Source organism: Heloderma suspectum, chromosome 6 (genome assembly GCF_057233095.1).
Source record: "Heloderma suspectum isolate Gila_16-S chromosome 6, 16-S_ref, whole genome shotgun sequence".
Classification (NCBI taxonomy): domain Eukaryota; kingdom Metazoa; phylum Chordata; class Lepidosauria; order Squamata; family Helodermatidae; genus Heloderma; species Heloderma suspectum.
In genome coordinates this window covers 6867104-6884907 of record NC_139463.1, presented here as the reverse complement: position 1 = coordinate 6884907, position 17804 = coordinate 6867104, and the positions used below count along the sequence as shown (strand labels likewise).

General features: G+C 46.1%; 1 protein-coding gene across 2 annotated transcripts; it reads right to left on the bottom strand.

The window, feature by feature from the left end:
* Window positions 1–2089: 2089 nt before the first annotated feature.
* HINFP (histone H4 transcription factor) lies at window positions 2090–14228 on the bottom strand. 2 transcript variants are annotated; one of them, XM_084803553.1, is made up of 10 exons: window positions 14157–14228; window positions 12508–12683; window positions 11574–11800; window positions 10170–10281; window positions 8912–9064; window positions 7914–7991; window positions 7713–7833; window positions 5899–6037; window positions 4851–4975; window positions 2090–3606 (listed from the first exon to the last, which is right to left on the bottom strand). In XM_084803553.1, exons 2-10 carry the CDS (start codon window positions 12671–12673, stop codon window positions 3132–3134), a joined length of 1596 nt encoding a protein of 531 aa, XP_084659679.1. In that variant the 5' UTR covers window positions 12674–12683; window positions 14157–14228; the 3' UTR covers window positions 2090–3131. The 2 variants fall into 2 exon arrangements, with proteins under 2 accessions (XP_084659679.1, XP_084659680.1); XM_084803554.1 differs by having other exon boundaries at window positions 13985–14214.
* Between the last annotated feature and the right edge of the window lie 3576 nt (window positions 14229–17804).

The following is a 17804-nucleotide window of genomic DNA, read 5'->3' as shown; positions in this document are numbered from 1 at the left end:
CGTGATTGGCTACGTGACGATTTACGTAGCCTATCATGGCTGACTTTGGAAATCTAGCCCTGATAGGCTATGTAAATTGTTACGTAGCCTATCATGGGGTCTTTTTTTTTTTTTTACTTTTTGTTTCGCGGCCGGGGAGACGGGGCACTTCTCCCCGGCCTGAATTTTGGCCAGGCGAGGCGGGAAGCCTCCACCCCCGGCCTGAATTTCGGCCAGGCGAGGCGGGAAGCCTCCCCCCCTTCACCTGAACTTTGGGGGGGGAAAGTGAAGCGCCTCCCCCCCACCGCGAAGCCAAGCTGCGAAAAGGTAAGTGACTTTCGTACATCCCTACAAAAACCTTACAGGACCACTGGGTCTGGAATCTCACACAGCAGCTGCAGCAATGTGGAGGTGGTTGCAAAATTCATAGAATCATAAAATAGTAGGGTTGGAAGGGGCCTACAAGGCCATCGAGTCCAACCCCCTGCTCAATGCAGGAATCCAAGTCAGAGCAACCCCGACAGGTGGCTGTCCAGTCTCGTCTTGAATGCCTGCAGTGTGGGAGAGCCCACCACCTCCCCAGGTAATTGGTTCCATTGTCGTATTGCTTTCACAGTCAGGAAGTTTCTCCTGATATTCAGCCAGAATCTGGCTTCCTGTACCTTGAGCCCATTATTCTGTGTCCTGCACGCTGGGATCATCGAAAAGAGATCCTGGCCTTCCTCCCTATGACAACATTTCAAGTACTTGAAGAGCGCTATCCTGTCTCCCTCCATCTTCTCTTCTCAAGGCTAAACATGTCCAGTTCTTTCAGTCTCTGTTCATAGGGCTTTAATTGTGGGGGCCCTTTTGCTTTTCAGATTATCTGTAGAGAATTTGGGATTTGGAGGCCCAAGACTGGGTGCCTTTGAGCAAACCAGCACCTGTCAGCTGCTTTAACCCACTTCAGCAGGGTTGCTCTGAGGCTAAAGTGCCACAAGAGCCTACAGAGTATTTCAGAGAATTCAATCTGAGGTGACCTCTGAAATAGAAGGCAGCTTCCTTGTAAAACAAGCCCAGTAAAGGGCTGGATAAGGAGATTACGTGTGGCTCTGCTAGGATGGTGGCAGGCGCTCATGCTGGGGGGTTGACTTGGATCAAGGAGGCAATGCCAGGCTTAGAAGAGTCCCAGTTACAAGCAGAGCCAGCTTCATCAAGCTTGGAAACGCTGCTAGTCCCTAGGAGCCAGGAGTTTCCCAGCCTTCTGATGGGAGCAAAGAGACCCATTCTGGCACTTGTTGCAGGCAAGTAGCAAGCAGCAAGGTAGTCTCGACCTTGCATGAGGCTGCACCTGCACCAGAGCCCACCTTGAGCCCCTGGCTGCAAGGCATGAGCCTCTCCTGTCTCTCCCCAACACACTCCCCGCCTCAAGATCAAGATACAGAATCCAGACCGCCAGCTGTCCCAAGCAAAGAAACAGAAGCAGAGGGCCACATCAGCGTTGCAGAGACCGGCTGTAGGTTTGAGGCTGGGTCTGTTTGGCGCAGCAGGAAGTGCAAGATGGGCAGGGACTCAGCTCGGACTTCCTGCTGGGCTAGAGGGGCGCTCAGAACCAGGAAGAAGCATCTCACTGTTGCCAAGTGCCTCCAAAAGGTCAGTGTGATGCTGGAGATGAGGTGCTGTCCCTCCCCGCAAGACCTCTGTGTGAGGGAGGGGCGGGATCCCTGGTGGCCATAAATAATGTTCAGGCAACGGAACAGGAACAGGTCCCCAAATATTGCCAGCAAATACCTTCAAATAACCAAGCAAGTAAGCCAAGCAGTAGGTGGCCGAAGAAAGCAGCCTCTCCCCACCTTGCCAAGTTGGAGCAGAAACTCCTTCCCAGCTCCAGTCTGGTCATTAATCAGACACTGAGCACGGGAACAAAACCCACCCCAAGTCCTCCCAAAAGAATGTTTTATCGGGATGCAGCTCCCCTCAACTCAACATCACTTGTGATAGCCCCCAACCCAAATATAATTTGGCCTCCTGAAATGTCACATGGATTATGTCAGACCCATGGATTATGTCAGACACAATCGCTCACATCTCCAAGGTAAGTGGCAAGAAACATCACACCCAACACAAGACCTGGTTGTGGGATTTTTATTATATTATTATTTTTGTGGCAACACAAACCTTGCAAACCAGGAGCCAGAACCCCCAATGTGGGGGAAGGACCCCTTGACAAGAATTAGCTCTCCTTTGGGCTCAGTCATTTTATGGTGTGGGAGGCCCTGTGACACATTCTTCCCTGCACTGCTTGGGTAATGTGGGAGGAGGCACAGGGTGGGCTCCCCACACAAACCCAACAGCTTTCCACAGTACCCACATGACTCCCAGGCCTTAAAGATGAACACAGGGAAGTGGGCAGGGCTTAGCAAAGAAAAGGCAGGAAGCAACAAACTGTGGAGTAGCAACTGGAAATGACAGGCTCTCAACATTTCAGGCCCTCACTCACAGGGGACAGAAGAGCCAAAGAGATAGCAGTGCTTGAACTAGAATGCAGAGTAGTCTGGAAGGAACAAACGTACAGCGACTGGGTCAAGTGTCACTGCATATACAGAGGAAACGTGGTAGCAGAAAGAACCTGGCTGAATACAAGCAAGACCTCAAAAGGCCAGGGGATCGATGGTTAGACACACACCAGAGGAACAACGGAGCCCAAGTGGGGGACTCATGGCAAGGAAGGGGACTGGCCAAAGGAAACATTTCTGGCAGGACACCGGAATCATCCAAGGTAGGCAGCATGGGAGTCCACAGCCCAATGGCTCCATAACATAATGTACCTCAGGCACAACAGTCACTGTCTCCTTCCCAAGCAACTGTTTGGTGAACCAGTCCCTGCCCTCCGTTCTGGGGCTCCCCTGTTCCCCTTGCCAGACCTCCCATGACCAGAAGGTGCAGCCAGATCCCAGTGGCAAGGGAACATCTGTGTGGCGCCTGGGGCCCATGGACAGCCCTTTGAGAAAACTGCCCCCTTTTCCAGGTACCACCAAGCTGACTGCCTTCAGTTCTCACGATGTGCCTTAGGGAAGCACAGGGACCTGCAGCAGGGCAGTTGCACTCCCAAGCCAGCCCCTACGGCTGGGGGCCTGGAGAAGGGCCTGGAGTTCAATACACGGGCCGGAGCCTCACACAATCTGAATGCCCAGCTCCTCAGCTGTCTTCTGAAGCCTGTCCATGACGTTCTCCTCCGGCTCAGTGGCAAACCCGCCTGCTGCGGCCGCCCGGCTCTCCAAAGGTGCATTGGCCAGAACATAGTACACAGTCTCACTCTCCCCGCGCTCGTTGGTCCTGTTCACAACGCGGATGATGGGGCTGGATGGCGTGCTTGGTTCCTGGCCTGGGGATGTGTCGGCGTCTTGCTGAGCAGGGCCCTGGGGTGGCACGGCCACTGGCAAGTCCACGTCAACCGTTTCATCTGCTGGTGCCTCAAGGATGATGCCCTGCAGGCTGCCCTCGGTCCCCGCCAGCACCACGCACTGGGCCGAGTCCTCCAGCACCTCACCCTGCTTCTCCCGGTCCTTGAGCAGCTGCTCTGTCAGCTCTACGCTTTCGTAGCGCACCAGCTGTAGCCGCATGTAGCCATCCTCATGTTCCTTGTACCTACGTGGGGTTGCAGAGAGAGGAATTAGTGGGGGCCCAAGCCATTCTGGACGGCTGCTATGGGGAGTGGGTTCAAAGCTGTTTACATGCAATAACTGCCAGGGCCACAGGAAAGTCACAATACCGAACAATGCAGGGAAGGCTGACAGGGGGATGGCCAACTCGTACAGATCCAAGGGAGGCACTGGAGAGGTGTCATGCCACCTCTTGGGCAAATTAACACAATGATTCTTTACGTGGAAATTGCACCACAAGGTGATAAAATGCCTTAGCAGCTATACATGGTTCCATAGAATGATTCCCCCCCACAACCTGCCTGGATATTAATATCACAGGAAACGGGTCAAACGTCTGACAACAAAAGAACACAAACATTTTGTGATACCAAAGCTAAAGATACTCCACTGCCCCACCTAGTGGTTCTGCAGGGAGGACAGATTTTATAGAAAATGCTGGCGATTTTATGGAAACAGCTGCCATCTGCCTTTTTGGATCCCTGTATAAAAGTGCCATATCAAGGAATCCGTGGGCTCCTCAAAAACCCGTCCCACCATCAACCTGTCTCAAGGAGCTGCAGGTTCCACCTTTGTCCCTAGGCTTTGGGGTCAGAGCAGAAGCTGCCTCTTCTTTCTTTCTCCCAAGAAGGGACAAGGTGGTCACCAAGAGACCATCAAGACTGGCCCACCTATTACAACACCCTGGATTCTAGCAACTGCAGCCATTTTTATTTGTGACCCTGCCCCTGACTTGATGGCAGCACAAGGAGTCTTGGGGCTGTGGTGAAGAGATGGGCAGTCAGCCTGTTACCCAATTAATCTCCTTGCTTGTTCTTTGCAGCCTGAAGAAAGAGATGCTCAAGACCACATAGCTTTGGGCTGCACTCAGAATAGTTCAAGTGCTCAGCCAGAATCTGAGAGAGGGATGTTCAGGGCAAAAGAATGGTGTGGAACCGCCTCCCCTCGTTTGCATTTTAGAGATGGAGGCCACCTTAAAGGCGATTTAAGGGAGGCGGGCATCCAAGCTTCTTGAACCTTTGATTGCCTGGCAGCTGCCATTTCCACCCCCACCCTCCCTGAATGCCTTTGAGTACAAGACAGCAGCCACTGGCCAGCCAGAGCTCCATGCAGCTCTGGTGGAGTTTGTCCCCAGAAAAGCTGTTGAATTTCATGGTCTGCAGATGTGGGCCACGAAATTGGGAGCGGGGGGGGGGGGGGGCGTTTCAGCCCAGCCCTAAGTCTGCATACCTGAAGCGAGGATGGCCCGAAGGCCACTTGAACTGGTGCTTCTTTCTGAGGTGCACAGTCAGATTGTTCCCGCGTGTGAAGCATTTGTCACAGACGTGGCATTTGTAGCGGGGCTCTGAGTCGCCCTGAGGGGATGCAAAGAGGGAAAGCAATGGCATGAAAAAAAATTTAGGCAGAGACCTGGTTCACACCATCACTGCAACCCAGCATGGCTTATTAGCTATGGTAGGGTGCAGTGCCCGTGGGTGCCAGACTGGCAATCCAAGCCCCCGCCCCCCAGCTTCTCGTTACATGCAAACCTGGCAAGGGTGGGTTGTTGGGGTGGTTGACAAGCCACCGAGAATCCATGGGTTGTTTTAGGGTTGCGGATGGCAACCACCTCAATAACCCACCCTTGCCAGGTTTGCATGTAACGAGAAGTTATGGTTCGCCCCTGCTGTGCCCCAAATATTCAAAGTGGTGGCAGCTGCAGCACCAACAATAAACCCCACAGGGAAAATTGCCCATGGGGGCTTCTCTTTACGCACAAACCAGGCTAGAGACTTCCTATATATCAGCTTCACTGAGTTTTCTGAACAGCAACTTGGTGGGTCATTGCTGTATTCTGCCAAAGAAATTAGACCTGGGTCTGAAATTCAGCATCCTTCAAAATCAGCTTTCATGATTTGGGTTGTTTTAAAGAAGTTTCTAGACCCTATTGGCCACGAAGACAGGCTTGAAAGTATGTAAAAAAAACTTTAGTAAAACCTTTAAAGAAAAAGGAAGAACTGAGTTGGACTGCCAGCAGTGAAGGGGCAGAACTTCAACAACTCCTCCCCATGACTAGGGTATTTTTACACAAAATTAGCTGGTGCAGATATCAATCAGCTCTGTGCTATACTCTTTTGCTGGAAAACTAAACAAATTTCACTTTAGCTCTAGCCCTTTTTATGGCCGTGGCCATATCCTGTAGGAATTCTGCGAAGATCCTGTTAGCTCCTCAGGTATCAATACTCTGCTTCAAAGAAACAGCCCCAGGCTCTGCAACTCCCTCACATTCCCGTCGCACCTCGTGAACCTTCTTGCAGTGCAGTTTGATGGAGCAGAGGGACCGGGCGCTGAAGCTGCAGGTCTCAAACTCACAGCGGTAGGCCGGCTCTTTGCTGTGTGTATCCAAGTGCTTCCGTAGATCAATGAGATTCTTACAGCTGGAAGAAACACACAAAGCAAGGATCTAAAACTCCAGCACAAAGACTAGGACAGTAGCTTACATTAGTCTGCAGCACCTACAAGTCAGAAAATGCACATATCGCGTTTGGACTCTTAACCAGAACAGCTTGCTATTTTTGAGTGCAGAAGAATTCCCAGGAAGAGAGACCAGCTAGATTTCTCAAAAGCAAAACATGACAAGCAGTGGTTGCATTTCTCTGCCAGTCTAAGATCTAAATTTCTCCCACCAAGCAAACCTGTCCATGGTCGGTATCAGAGGCCATCCCCAGGGTCACTGGGGAGAGGGTCTTCTCAACTGTGGTGTCCCATTTATGGGAAGCTCTCCTCAGGCTGTGATGCAGCTAGGTAATTTCAGCACCCTGCACTTAACGGTCTTATGGGGCTCCCCTTCAGATGGCTGTATTACTTCAGTTGTGAAGCACACAACTAACATTTCTCTTTGCTCCCAACCATCATTCCATGCTGTTTGCCAACCTTGATGATGATGATAATGATGATAATAATATTCTTGAATATGTGCAGTTTTGCATTTTAAACTCACTTATAGCACCATCAGCTTAAACTCACTTATAGCACTTGAGGAATAAAATGGAGTTTGCTTCTTCTGTCCTGATGCCCACATTGCCTGCCACTTTCTGAGTGGTCATTTGCCACCCCCCGGGTCTGGTGCCCTGCACTCTGGCCCCAAGGTCTAGCCCTAGCTGCACTACTGTCCCCAGGGAAACTCACCCAGTGCAAATTCTGATGACATTCCAGTGTCAAGCAAAGTCTTATTTGCCCATTAATAAGTTATTATATTAATTAACTTAAATTAATTAACTTATATTAATAACTTAATATTAATGTATTAACTTAAATTAATTTTAAGTTAATTTTATTAACTTAAAATTCCATCCTACTGAATTTTATTGCTTTGTTTTGACTGCTGTTCTGCTAATTTTATGTTTCTAGTGACTTTTGATATATTGATTGATTTTAGCATTGTACGCTGCCCTGAAAATTTTATATTAAGGGGAGCATAGAAATGTTGTAAATAAAAATAAATATGTTTCTTCCAGAGAATAGGACAAGGTGGGTCTAACAGCCTTCCCAGACCTGATGGCTTCCAGATATTCTGGATTACAACTCCCATGAGTCCCAACCAGTGGTCAGGGGTGATGGGGAGTTGTAGTCCAAAACAGCTGGAAGGCACCAGGATGGGGAAGACTGGTTTAAGAGATCAGTTCTTGAACCCACAGGTATTTAATTACATTAAATATGGTGGTTTCCTCTATTAAGTTCACCCACCCATGTTAGATAGGTGGGTAGATTAGGGATTTTATGGAGTTACATCAATTTTGGGCCAAACTCCAGAGTATAAATAGTTGTCTCTAAGTTTCCATTTCATTTAATCATCAACTTCTTTTTTTCTGTTGCTTGTCAGATCTCCATAATTCCCAGAGTCTTAAAACAATGACAGCAAGCCAATTGTTTTTCAAAATTGAGGAGAAAGCATGAAAATTCCCCTGCCAGGGACAAAAACCATCTTGTCTATATCCCTTGCAAAAATGCAATGTGCCCCCATAAAGCTCAGGGGCCACCTGGGTTCTCCACCTTGCTTCACAAGGTCTGTGAGCCCTGGGCCTCCCTCTCCCCTGGCCAGCCTCCATTTACCTGTGGTCACAGTAATCGCACTTGAAGGGCCGCTCCTCACTGTGCCGGAAGCGGATGTGGTTGCGCAGAGAGGAGGGCAGAGGGCAGGTCATGTCGCACAGGGGGCACTTGTAGTGGTTGACTGCTCAAGAGAAACAAGAGGAGGTCACCACTGGGAAGAGGGAGCCAGGGAGAGGGAAAGCAGCCTCCGCCAGCACTTACCATGGTTCCGCATATGATCACGCAACAACCGCTCTGTGGCAAACCTCTTGGAGCAGTGGGAACACTGGAATCGCTGCTCTGTAAGGAGTAGATGAGGATGCACCAGATATAGAACAAAGAAAGGCAAGAGAGACCGGACCAGAGGGCGCCTGTCCCCTAGGACAGCAACAACTTCCCCTTCTTCTTAGGTGTCAAACCCTTTCTAGAGTTTGTTACTGCAAAAACCAGGCATTATGGAACCGGCCTGTTTGCGGGCATGCCTAGCCATCTGTATGGCTTCTGGCAAAACAGTGATTGCACCATACATTCCAGCTTTATTTTTTTTAAAAGGAAATGTCTCTAGTCCACATAGTGATACCAGTCTACTGAGAAGGAGTTCTCACAAAGAAAATAACATCCCCACTATGCTTTTATTAACTTGTGAATATTGCTGAGCTGGTATGCAAAGTGAGGAACAGCCATTTTTTGTCTGAATGATGGAGTCCAGATATAAGACTATTTCAATTCAGATACTCTGACAATGTATTTTATGCCTCTAGTGAACAGAGGAGGCCTTAATGTTCCATACTGTATCACCGCCAACCGCTACCACATCTGCCAGAAAGAAATGCTGTCTAGGCTCTCATGGTGGGGGGTGGGGGGAGACGGATGGATGGATGGATGGACGGACGGGGGACACATCTTTGTTCACAGGAAAAAAGGAAATAGGAATACTATGTCTAAGTGTGAAAACAGTGACATTTCAATATAGCAACAGTGATATTTCAATGCTATCACCACCTAGATGCAGGAAATATACATTTAAATGTGAAAACTTAGCGTTTATAGTCCTCATGGATGCAAATATAGGCTCTGTAAAGCAAAAAGAGAGCCTGCCAAGTGCTTTGGAAAAAGTCAAGAGGAAGAACTTTTCCCTCCCTTCATAATTCCATGTCCTCCCCTCACGTACACCAATTGCTACTTCTCTGGCTCTACCCACTGGCTGCTCAGGTACTTACGTTCTAATGCGGTCTGCCGGCGAATGTGATCAAAGAACTTGGTGTTGTTGGAGAACATCCCGCCACAGGTGGGACAAGCAACGACCTTCTCCTGCGTGTGGCTGCGCAGGTGTTCGCGCAACTTGCACCGGCCTTTGAAAGTGCAGTCGCAATCTAGACCCAAAGGGACAATGCTTAGTATCTATTTATTCCAAAGAGGTATGAGACCAAGGACTGACATTTGTCACATCTGGCGTTCCAGTGGGGGAAAATGCAGGGATGGTCCTTTTTAGAACCCACTTCAGTACATTTCTCAAATGCTTTTTGAAACATGAGGGGTTTCAGTTTTGTTTTTACATGCATGAGTTTGTTAGGGTGGGTCTGTCTTACCTACTGCATATGAACCAAAAGATACAACAATGTTTTGTACAGAGTGAAGTTAATAATGAAAATGGTGCCATTCTCCCCCAAACTTCATTTTCCCTCCACAGGAAACACACATATGATATGGTTTAGAGAAAAACTGGTCAAAGTTTGTGAATTATTAAGGGTGCAATCCTATCGGGACAGTCGGCTGCTTCTGAACCTGGAGGTGGCCGACTATCCAATGCAGGGTAGGTGAAGCATGGAGGGGAACCTCTCCTCTGTGATCCGGCCACCTTGCATTTGTGGCTAGACAGCCAATTTTGGCTATCTAGCTGGGGATGTAGGAGCAAGGGTGGGGTGGGGTGAAGACGGCGCATAGGAAGTGTCTTAATGACACTTCTGCGGTCTCCTCTCCTCCCCAAGGAACACCCCCTTTTCGCCTGCTCCACACTGCGTTTATGAGCGTGGACACAGGGAAGAACCGCACTGCCTACAAGGTGGCGTGGGAGAGGGCGGGGAGTGCGGTTTCTGGGAACCAAGCTTGAAGCTCTGGCTCCGAGCTCAGTTCCCAGAAACACAAAAATCCTATGGCCATCTAGACACTGTCTAGCGGCCATAGGATAGCTCTCTAAAATATTATTTACAGATTGGTACCTAAACAGGCATTTAATGTTTTGTAAATGTTGAACAATGTGCTGTCATATGTATGCTGATATTATGATATAATTATGTATGATATTTCATACAAATGTGGACATGTTCTTTTAAATTCCAGAAACGGTTTTACCTTTCATTCTGGACTAAAACAACAGGAAAACTTTGGGCTCTTGAGTTGTTCAGAGTGCCACTGAGTACACCCACCTCCTGCAACCTCCAGAGGTTAATACAAGAATACAAGAAGTTTAACTCTTACCTTTCCAGCCACAGAAAACCACGTGGTTCTCCTTCCCAACTGCCTTGTACTCTGTGCAGAAACTGTGATCCTCCACATGCCTGTAGAACCACTCGGGGTTATCAAAAGCACGCTAATGGGAAGACAGAGAAATTAGAATATTCTCTTAGTGCACTGCGAGTGGGACAGCAAACAAATCGATCCATCTTGTAACTATCTGAAGAACTTCTGTTACAGAGTAGCCTATATATAAATAAATAAATGGTTCTACGATGTGAATCTCAATTTCATTAAAAAAAAAAAAAAGAATCTACTAAGGAGTCCCTGGAAGTAGGGTGGGTGGGAAGGGGGGCTTGCACAAGATGCGCAGGAGGCATTCCAGGAGAGTCGTGTCCCAGTTTTCTAGCCTTCATCAGGGCAGAGATCCATTTGAAAATGAATGAGAAGAATCTGAAAGAGGTTCTAATATTCAGAGGAAAAAGGATAGCAATATTCTGCCTCATATCATGACCTCAGCTCATACATCATGGAGACCTGTTCTTCCACAACAGTGCTCTTGAGCCCCAAATCAACAGCTCTTCAAAAAAATTAATGAATAGAGGTGGCAATCCATTTAGCTGTTCTCTGTACATATGCAGGCTCACATGCACATTCTAGGATTTCTCCTTTTTTGTTCAAAGCAGTTTCCAATGCAGTGTATAGGGTGTCGGTGTGGCCATTAGTGCGTATTATGAGGAACCTGTGATCTCCTCAACATGGCCCCCAGCAACATGTTGTAAAAGAAACCCGATGTCATTGTATTAAGTATTTCCCTGCCCCCACCCCTCACTCCACTGGCTGCCACTTGTAGGGAAAGCTGTGATGTGATGTCATCCCATTCAGCCTTTCTCCTACGGAATTATCAGGGAGACACACACCGGCAGTAGCCATGAATTCCTCGAACAGTGCAGTTATGGCCTCTGTGGTGAATTTCTGGGAAGGACACAAGGCGATCTCATGTTCAAAAGGCATGCCACTTTTATTTTGTGTGTTCCAGGGCTATGCCCTGGTGAGTTTGTCAACAAACATAAGCTGTGGCAGTGGTGGCGTGTTCAGAAAACATTCTGGGTTTTGTTTTAGGGAACGGCATCGGGGAGAATAAATGTTTCCCCAGTGCCTGTCCAATATCTCCCCCAATAGTTCTCTGGATTATGATGGAAAGGTGGAGACTGAAGAAGTTTCTACAAATTAAATGAAGTTGCACAAATGCGTATTTGTCTGAAAAGGGTACTTGAGTTACTGTTTCTCCCTCTAACATCACAGTATGCTCACAGACTCCACTGCCTTGGTAGGAGAATCTGGATGTTCTACAACCTCATCTACCCAAAGGGAGCCTAATGAGAAACAGCCACACTTGACAACTTATCCCCATCCTGTGTCTCTCACCTCACAGTACTCCCAGAGGCAGAGGAAGTTCTCCTGGATCTCAGGGATAATGTTCCGGCTCTGAAAGTCCAGTTGACAGGGCGTCAAGTCTGATTGGCTCTGTAAGGCATGGAGCCCCCACTGCTTCAGCTTGGTGTGGTAACAGTGGAAGTAAACATGGCGGACCAACTCTGCAGGGCTCTCAGGAGAACAGAACCCGCACTCCTGCCAGAGGCAGGTGTATTCTTCTGAAATGCAAAAACAGAGAGATTCCCATTTGGGACAAGTAGGTGAAGGCTGGCAGGACTGTGGCATGGATGCACAAACACAAAGAACGTTCAAAGGTATTCCCTTCCATCACTGGAAGACAAATCGCGGTCTTACTTCACAATGTCTCTGTTCTGTGGCAGTTCATATCTGGATCGCCCTCCCAAACACTTTTGGATGTCTACCCACCTAGAAGCCATACTGGGCATACTTTCCTGGCTCCTCTACTGCCCAACTGCCACTACACCAGTAGTTTGTATTACCTAAAGGCTACTTAAATTCTACACCAAGGTGAATGGACCATAGTGGTGAAAGACCTGAAACCTCAGCCCTCACAATCCCAGTCAGATCATGGCCATGCTTTGACAAATCCCAAGTACTACCTGCTTACAGGGCTATTACTAGTAAGAAATACAAAGCTGTTGCACTCTGCACTGTCAACACCCAATACCATACCAGTAGGCCTGCTCTCCAGTTTGTGAAACACTGAAGTAACTCAGGTTCTGATGAATTATTTTATAATTAATCAAATCAAGCATCAGTGCAACTGTTTTGGCCAGGAAAGGGAAGGAGATCTGGGAAAGTATGTGCAAAAAGTTTGACTTTCAGAGACTAACGCTGTAGCTTACACCAAAAGCCACCTCAGGGCCGGACACGAATTTTAAAAACTGCACCCTGTGCCCCTTACCAAGAGAATCCATCTCTTCATCCTCATCTTTGCCATGGAGATGCTGCTGCAAATGCTTTGACACATGTTCACAGAACTCCTCCATCTTTGAGGCTACAAAACTGCACATCTCCCATTCACACTGCAGAACCAAGGTTTCCTTATTGCCCAGCTTCCCAGGCGGCATGGTAAGAGTGCTGGAGGATGAAGATAGAGATACAATCCCTCTTACATTCAGACACAGAGAATGACAGCCTTCCTGTTGTCCTGTCCTAAATATGCTTCCCCTGATCCACATTATTCCTTGGGATTTTACTGCAAGAATCTTGGTAATTTGGTTTTAGAAAAGCACCTAGCTTCTATAAATATGAAAACCTTAGCTTTCTTATATTCCCTCATCTCCAATATACACACATCATGCATGGCATCTGTGATTCCAATGACCATATGCACATTTATAGTTTGGGGCAGGGGAGCCATTTCTGTCCTTGCCTAAGTTTTGAACTTTTACAAGATTGCAACAGGATGCTATGGCTTCTGTAAAGACTCTTAATTTCAAATTAAATCTTTCCGTCTTTTAAAATTAACAGTTGCCATTTCTTGAAACAACTGCATAATTTTGTTTGCTTTTTTTTTTTTTTTAAAGCTCAGTGGTGAAGTCCAGCACCAGGAAGAACAGGAATCCATACTCAACAATTGACAGTTCAAATATACATGTATCTGTTAAAACACCAACACATTTTTTTACATTAAGTCTACAATCCTATACACGCTTACCTGGAAGTAAGCCTCACGGAACTCAATGGGGCTTACTTTGAGTTGTCACGCATAGGATTGTATCATGCATAGGTGAGTCCCAGTGTGATATGGGGCAATGTTAAGTGAGCATATAATAATCTATTCATTTATTTAAGGTATTTATATGCTGTTTTTCAGGTGAACCTCACAAAGCAGTTTACATAAAGGTATCAAGACAACAAGCATAAATACAAGTATAAAATAAAATGATACAAATATATTTACACCATGCTTTCAAATGTCCAGTTTCAGATATGTTATCTCAGTAACTCCAACAACCACCCTATAAGGTAGGTCAGTATTATTATCCCCCATTCTCCAGACAGTCTCTCAGTTTTGGCACAATTACACAAATCACCTGGTTTCAACTCCACTTATTCGCTTCACTTAGGGTGGGGTGGAGGGAAACCAACAGAAAAAGCACTTAAATTGCAAGCCATTTATCATTCATTTCTGATTGGGAAGCCAACGTAACCTGCCTTGAGCCCAAAGGCCAGGGTGGGCTACCAATAAATACATGTTTTTCAGTTAAAGGATGTAAAGTTGATTATGTTTCATGGCATGGCCCCTTACCTTCCCCAGCTCAAGCTGCCCCTAAAAGACAAGTCAACCCCTCCATATACTAAATCTCCCCTCCTCAAACCCAGAGTTCCTCCCCAACCCCGTTTCGCTCGCCCCCTCCCTGGAGAAGGGCTCCTACCCAATTTTCTAGGGCTTCGAGCAGGACGAAGTAGGACCTAGCAAGGGGGCTCCCGCTTCCTCCCACTCAGGAGCTCAACAGTCAAAGAACCAAGGGCTCGGGGAATGAAGAAGGCCTTCGGGCCTCGAACCCTGGCTCGGGGGCAGGCACTAGGCCCCGTTTCCATAGTTACCGTCAGTTTTCCTCCCTTCCAACTTCCAGCGCGACAACAACTTCCCCCCGCCCGTGCGCTCGCGAACCGCCCGGATGAATTTCCTCAGCCAATGATAGCGCCAGAAGCCGTCCAGACAGCCAATGGAGTCGCGCGGAGAGGCGGGGCTTAGCCGGGCTGTCAAAGCAGAAAGAGAGTATCGCGGTGTCATGTCCGGCTGGGAACGCATGCTCCAGTGGGATGGTTCCGCGTTGGATTGAAACCCTCATTACTTGTTTCTAATAATGAGCGCGTGTAGAAAAGCAAAGCGGGACAGGAAGGGGGGGGGGTGAGGAAAAAACACTAGAATCCAGCATCTACTGAAGCTGAACATTGGGGAGATTCAGGACGGACAAAAGGAAGGACTTCTTTATATAGCACGTAGTTAAATCTATAGAATTCGCAGCTAGAAGATGCGGTGATTTTATTTCGACTGTTTTATTAATTGCTCTCCCTAGACTGAAATGTGATGTTCATTTTTAATGTTTGTTTTCAGATGTGTATCTATTTTTAATGAATAATAAATCAAATAAATGAATGTTTTACTTGAGAATTGTACAGCAGCTTGTGGGGGCTTTTGTGTCATGAAAGATTATTATTAATCTTTTAAAGCATCATTATCATCATCATCATCTGGTTGGCCATTGTGGAAAGCAAGATACTAGACTAGATAGACTGTTGATCTGATCCAACAGGGCTTTTAAAAATGTTATTAATGTAGGAACGCAATCCAGGAATAAACATGGTCGAGAAATGAATCCAAGATCAGGAGGTTGTAATGAGAAGCGGCCCACAACAGAGGAAGCAAGGCACGGAGATACACAGCCCAACAGACTTGACAAGTGAGGCCCCAGTGCTGAAATATTTATACCTGGCCGAGGTGATCACGCACCAATCAGCACCAAGTGGTGGCAGTTGTAGGTGGAACTCGGCCTAGAGCTGGAATAGAGCCACTTTAAGGCATCAACAGGGATGTCTATTGGGCAGTGGCATCCCAAACCTCTGGGTGCCCAACTCTTGGTTTTGACATCTCTCACGCTTGATACGCAGAAAAGAAAACCAATATTACTGAGTGAGGAATTTTAAGCGCCATGTTCCTATTTATCACACCCCTGATCATATGTTAAAAGTAAAAATAGCTGACTGTGTAAAGATTGAACAAATTGATGTTCATCTTTAGTCTGCTCTTTTAGTTAAACTCAGATCTTACCAATGACCTTTTGTGAAGCTGAACTTGGTTACTGCTTCCAAGGAACCCTGTTCTGATCAAGAAGCAGCTAAGCTCCTGGCAGCTTTGAGATTGTGAGATCAGAATTTGCTTTCACGTTGTGCTTCATTGTAATTGGACAAAGTGTAAAAATACCTCTTCGTCCTGCAACATGATATATCATGTACTGCACTGTAGTTGATTGCTATGCCAGAAAAAGAAAATGACACCAGGACTTGTGTAAACAACTCACTCTTTGCACCATCCCATAATGTAATCCAGCTCTTTGCAGCTGCAGTTCACTATCAAAGAACAGTAAACATGAACCAATTGACTATTCATTGTTGATGGTTTATGCTGAAGATAATGGGTTAGATCCTGATTGTCATGCTTAGAGTAGTCCCATTGAAATCAGTGGAGTAGGTTAGTCATCACTGACTTGTCCCTTTGATTTCAGTGGGTCTACTCTAAGCATGACTAAGCCTGGATGTAGCCCAATGTTGTTTAGCAATAATTGGCAAAACAAACAAAAGAACCCCAAGGCCCTTAACTGAAGATCTGAAAATCTGCGGAGACGAATTTGAATTCTGAAATGCTGCCAATTTTTTAGTTTTTAATGTCATTTCAGCTTTTTTTTAAAGTACAAGGCAAAGAGTTTTGTTTGACACAACTTTGTGATCTTTCTGGCAACAGGTGAAGATATTTTTGTTTACCCAGGCCTTTTAAGTAACTCATGTAGTCTGGGCCTCTTAGGTCACAATCCTATGCATGTTTAAACAGAAAAATGTCTTACAAAATGTTGTAGGACATTTTTCTGTCTAAACATGCATAAGATTGTGCCCTTTGGGTACAATTCAACTGGATAGACACATGTTAGATAGAGGGCTCTATTAGTTTTAAAAACTATTTTTACTCGGGCTGCTGTGAGGTTTTTGTTGCTGCTGCTGCTTCTGTATTTATGCTTCTTTTTGATTTTATGGTTTTCTGTCTTATTTTGTATTTAAATTGTTTTTGTTTTTATTTATTCATTATAATCCATGTGGCAAACTTTGTTATGGTGTTGCATATAAATGTAATTAATAAATGAAATAAATGCAATAACAATATTTGGAACAATATTTGTTTTTATTATCTGTACGTAACTTATTGAGATTTTTCATGATCTATAACAGTAAAAGTAAACAAGAGCTGAAATGAAGAAGAATGCTCTTTGGGTGGTACAGCCTTATTGGGAAGAAAATAAGTTTTTGATAATTAAATTATACTGTTGTTGCTACAGATACAGAACAAGATGGTTCCATTTTTGTTGTTGTTGCTTTGTTTTTACATTGGGAAATTCCAGGAAATTTGTCAGCACATATAATGCCCCAGATTTAGCTGGGCTTCTGTTCTATAGTGTAACTAAAATAATAGTTCAAGTAACCTTGCAAAGTTGGCCTGCAGAGACTCTAAAGCTGCACTCCTATACCATCTTTAATGGGAGTTAGATCCATTAAACTCAATGGGACTTACTTCTGAGTAAACATGTAAATGATTACCCTATAAGGCTGTAATCCAGTGCAGACTCACCTGGGAGTAAGTCCTACTGAACTCAATAGGGGCCTGTTGAGATTTTATTTTATTTTATCTATCTATCTGTCTATCTATCTATCTATCTATCTATCTATCTATCTGTGAACATACACTTCATTTATTTATTTTCCCCCTTTTTTGCTACCGAAGTATCGTTTTGGTCAACTGAAAGAACCCTTTCAGCAAGCTCCTCGCTGGCCATGCAAATTGCATCTAAACAGACATCAAAGGATTTGCATGTATACAAATCCCAGGTGAGCCGCTTTGGAGACATCACCTAAAATTGTGGAAAGGGACATTTCCGTCTGGCTCAAAATTGAACTTGACCTTAGCAGTGGCTTCAGTCTTGGATGGAAAGTTCACGAAGGCTGATTATCCCAGACATCCAGCTGAATAAAGAGGGGAACATTGCCACCACTGATCATGGAAACTGGTAAGTGTTGCTAGCTATGCTTGTGTTACAAAATGTACATGACGATGATTACCTGAAAGATCCATATCCGAACACTGAAAACATATGGATGTATGTATAATGTCTTTGAAGATGTAAGGCATAAAGAGGAAATGGAGCCTCAGATGCTTTTTAAATCGGTGCCTAAGAGACTGTGCTGTGAACTGGGAAGTCCCGAGTTCAAATCTTGTTTCACTGGGTGGCCTTAGGCAAGCTACAGTTGCCCAGGCTTCAGCTGCAGCGTGGGGATACCGCTGACCTATTTTGCAAGGTTGTTATAAAGATTACTAAGCTAATGGCTGCAGTCAGATGATTGTATATCAGGTTAATAAGCCGAGCTATAAAAGAGACTTTTGCCCTTGCAGGCAGCCCTTTTCTCTTCCCCTGGCGGTAGGCCTGA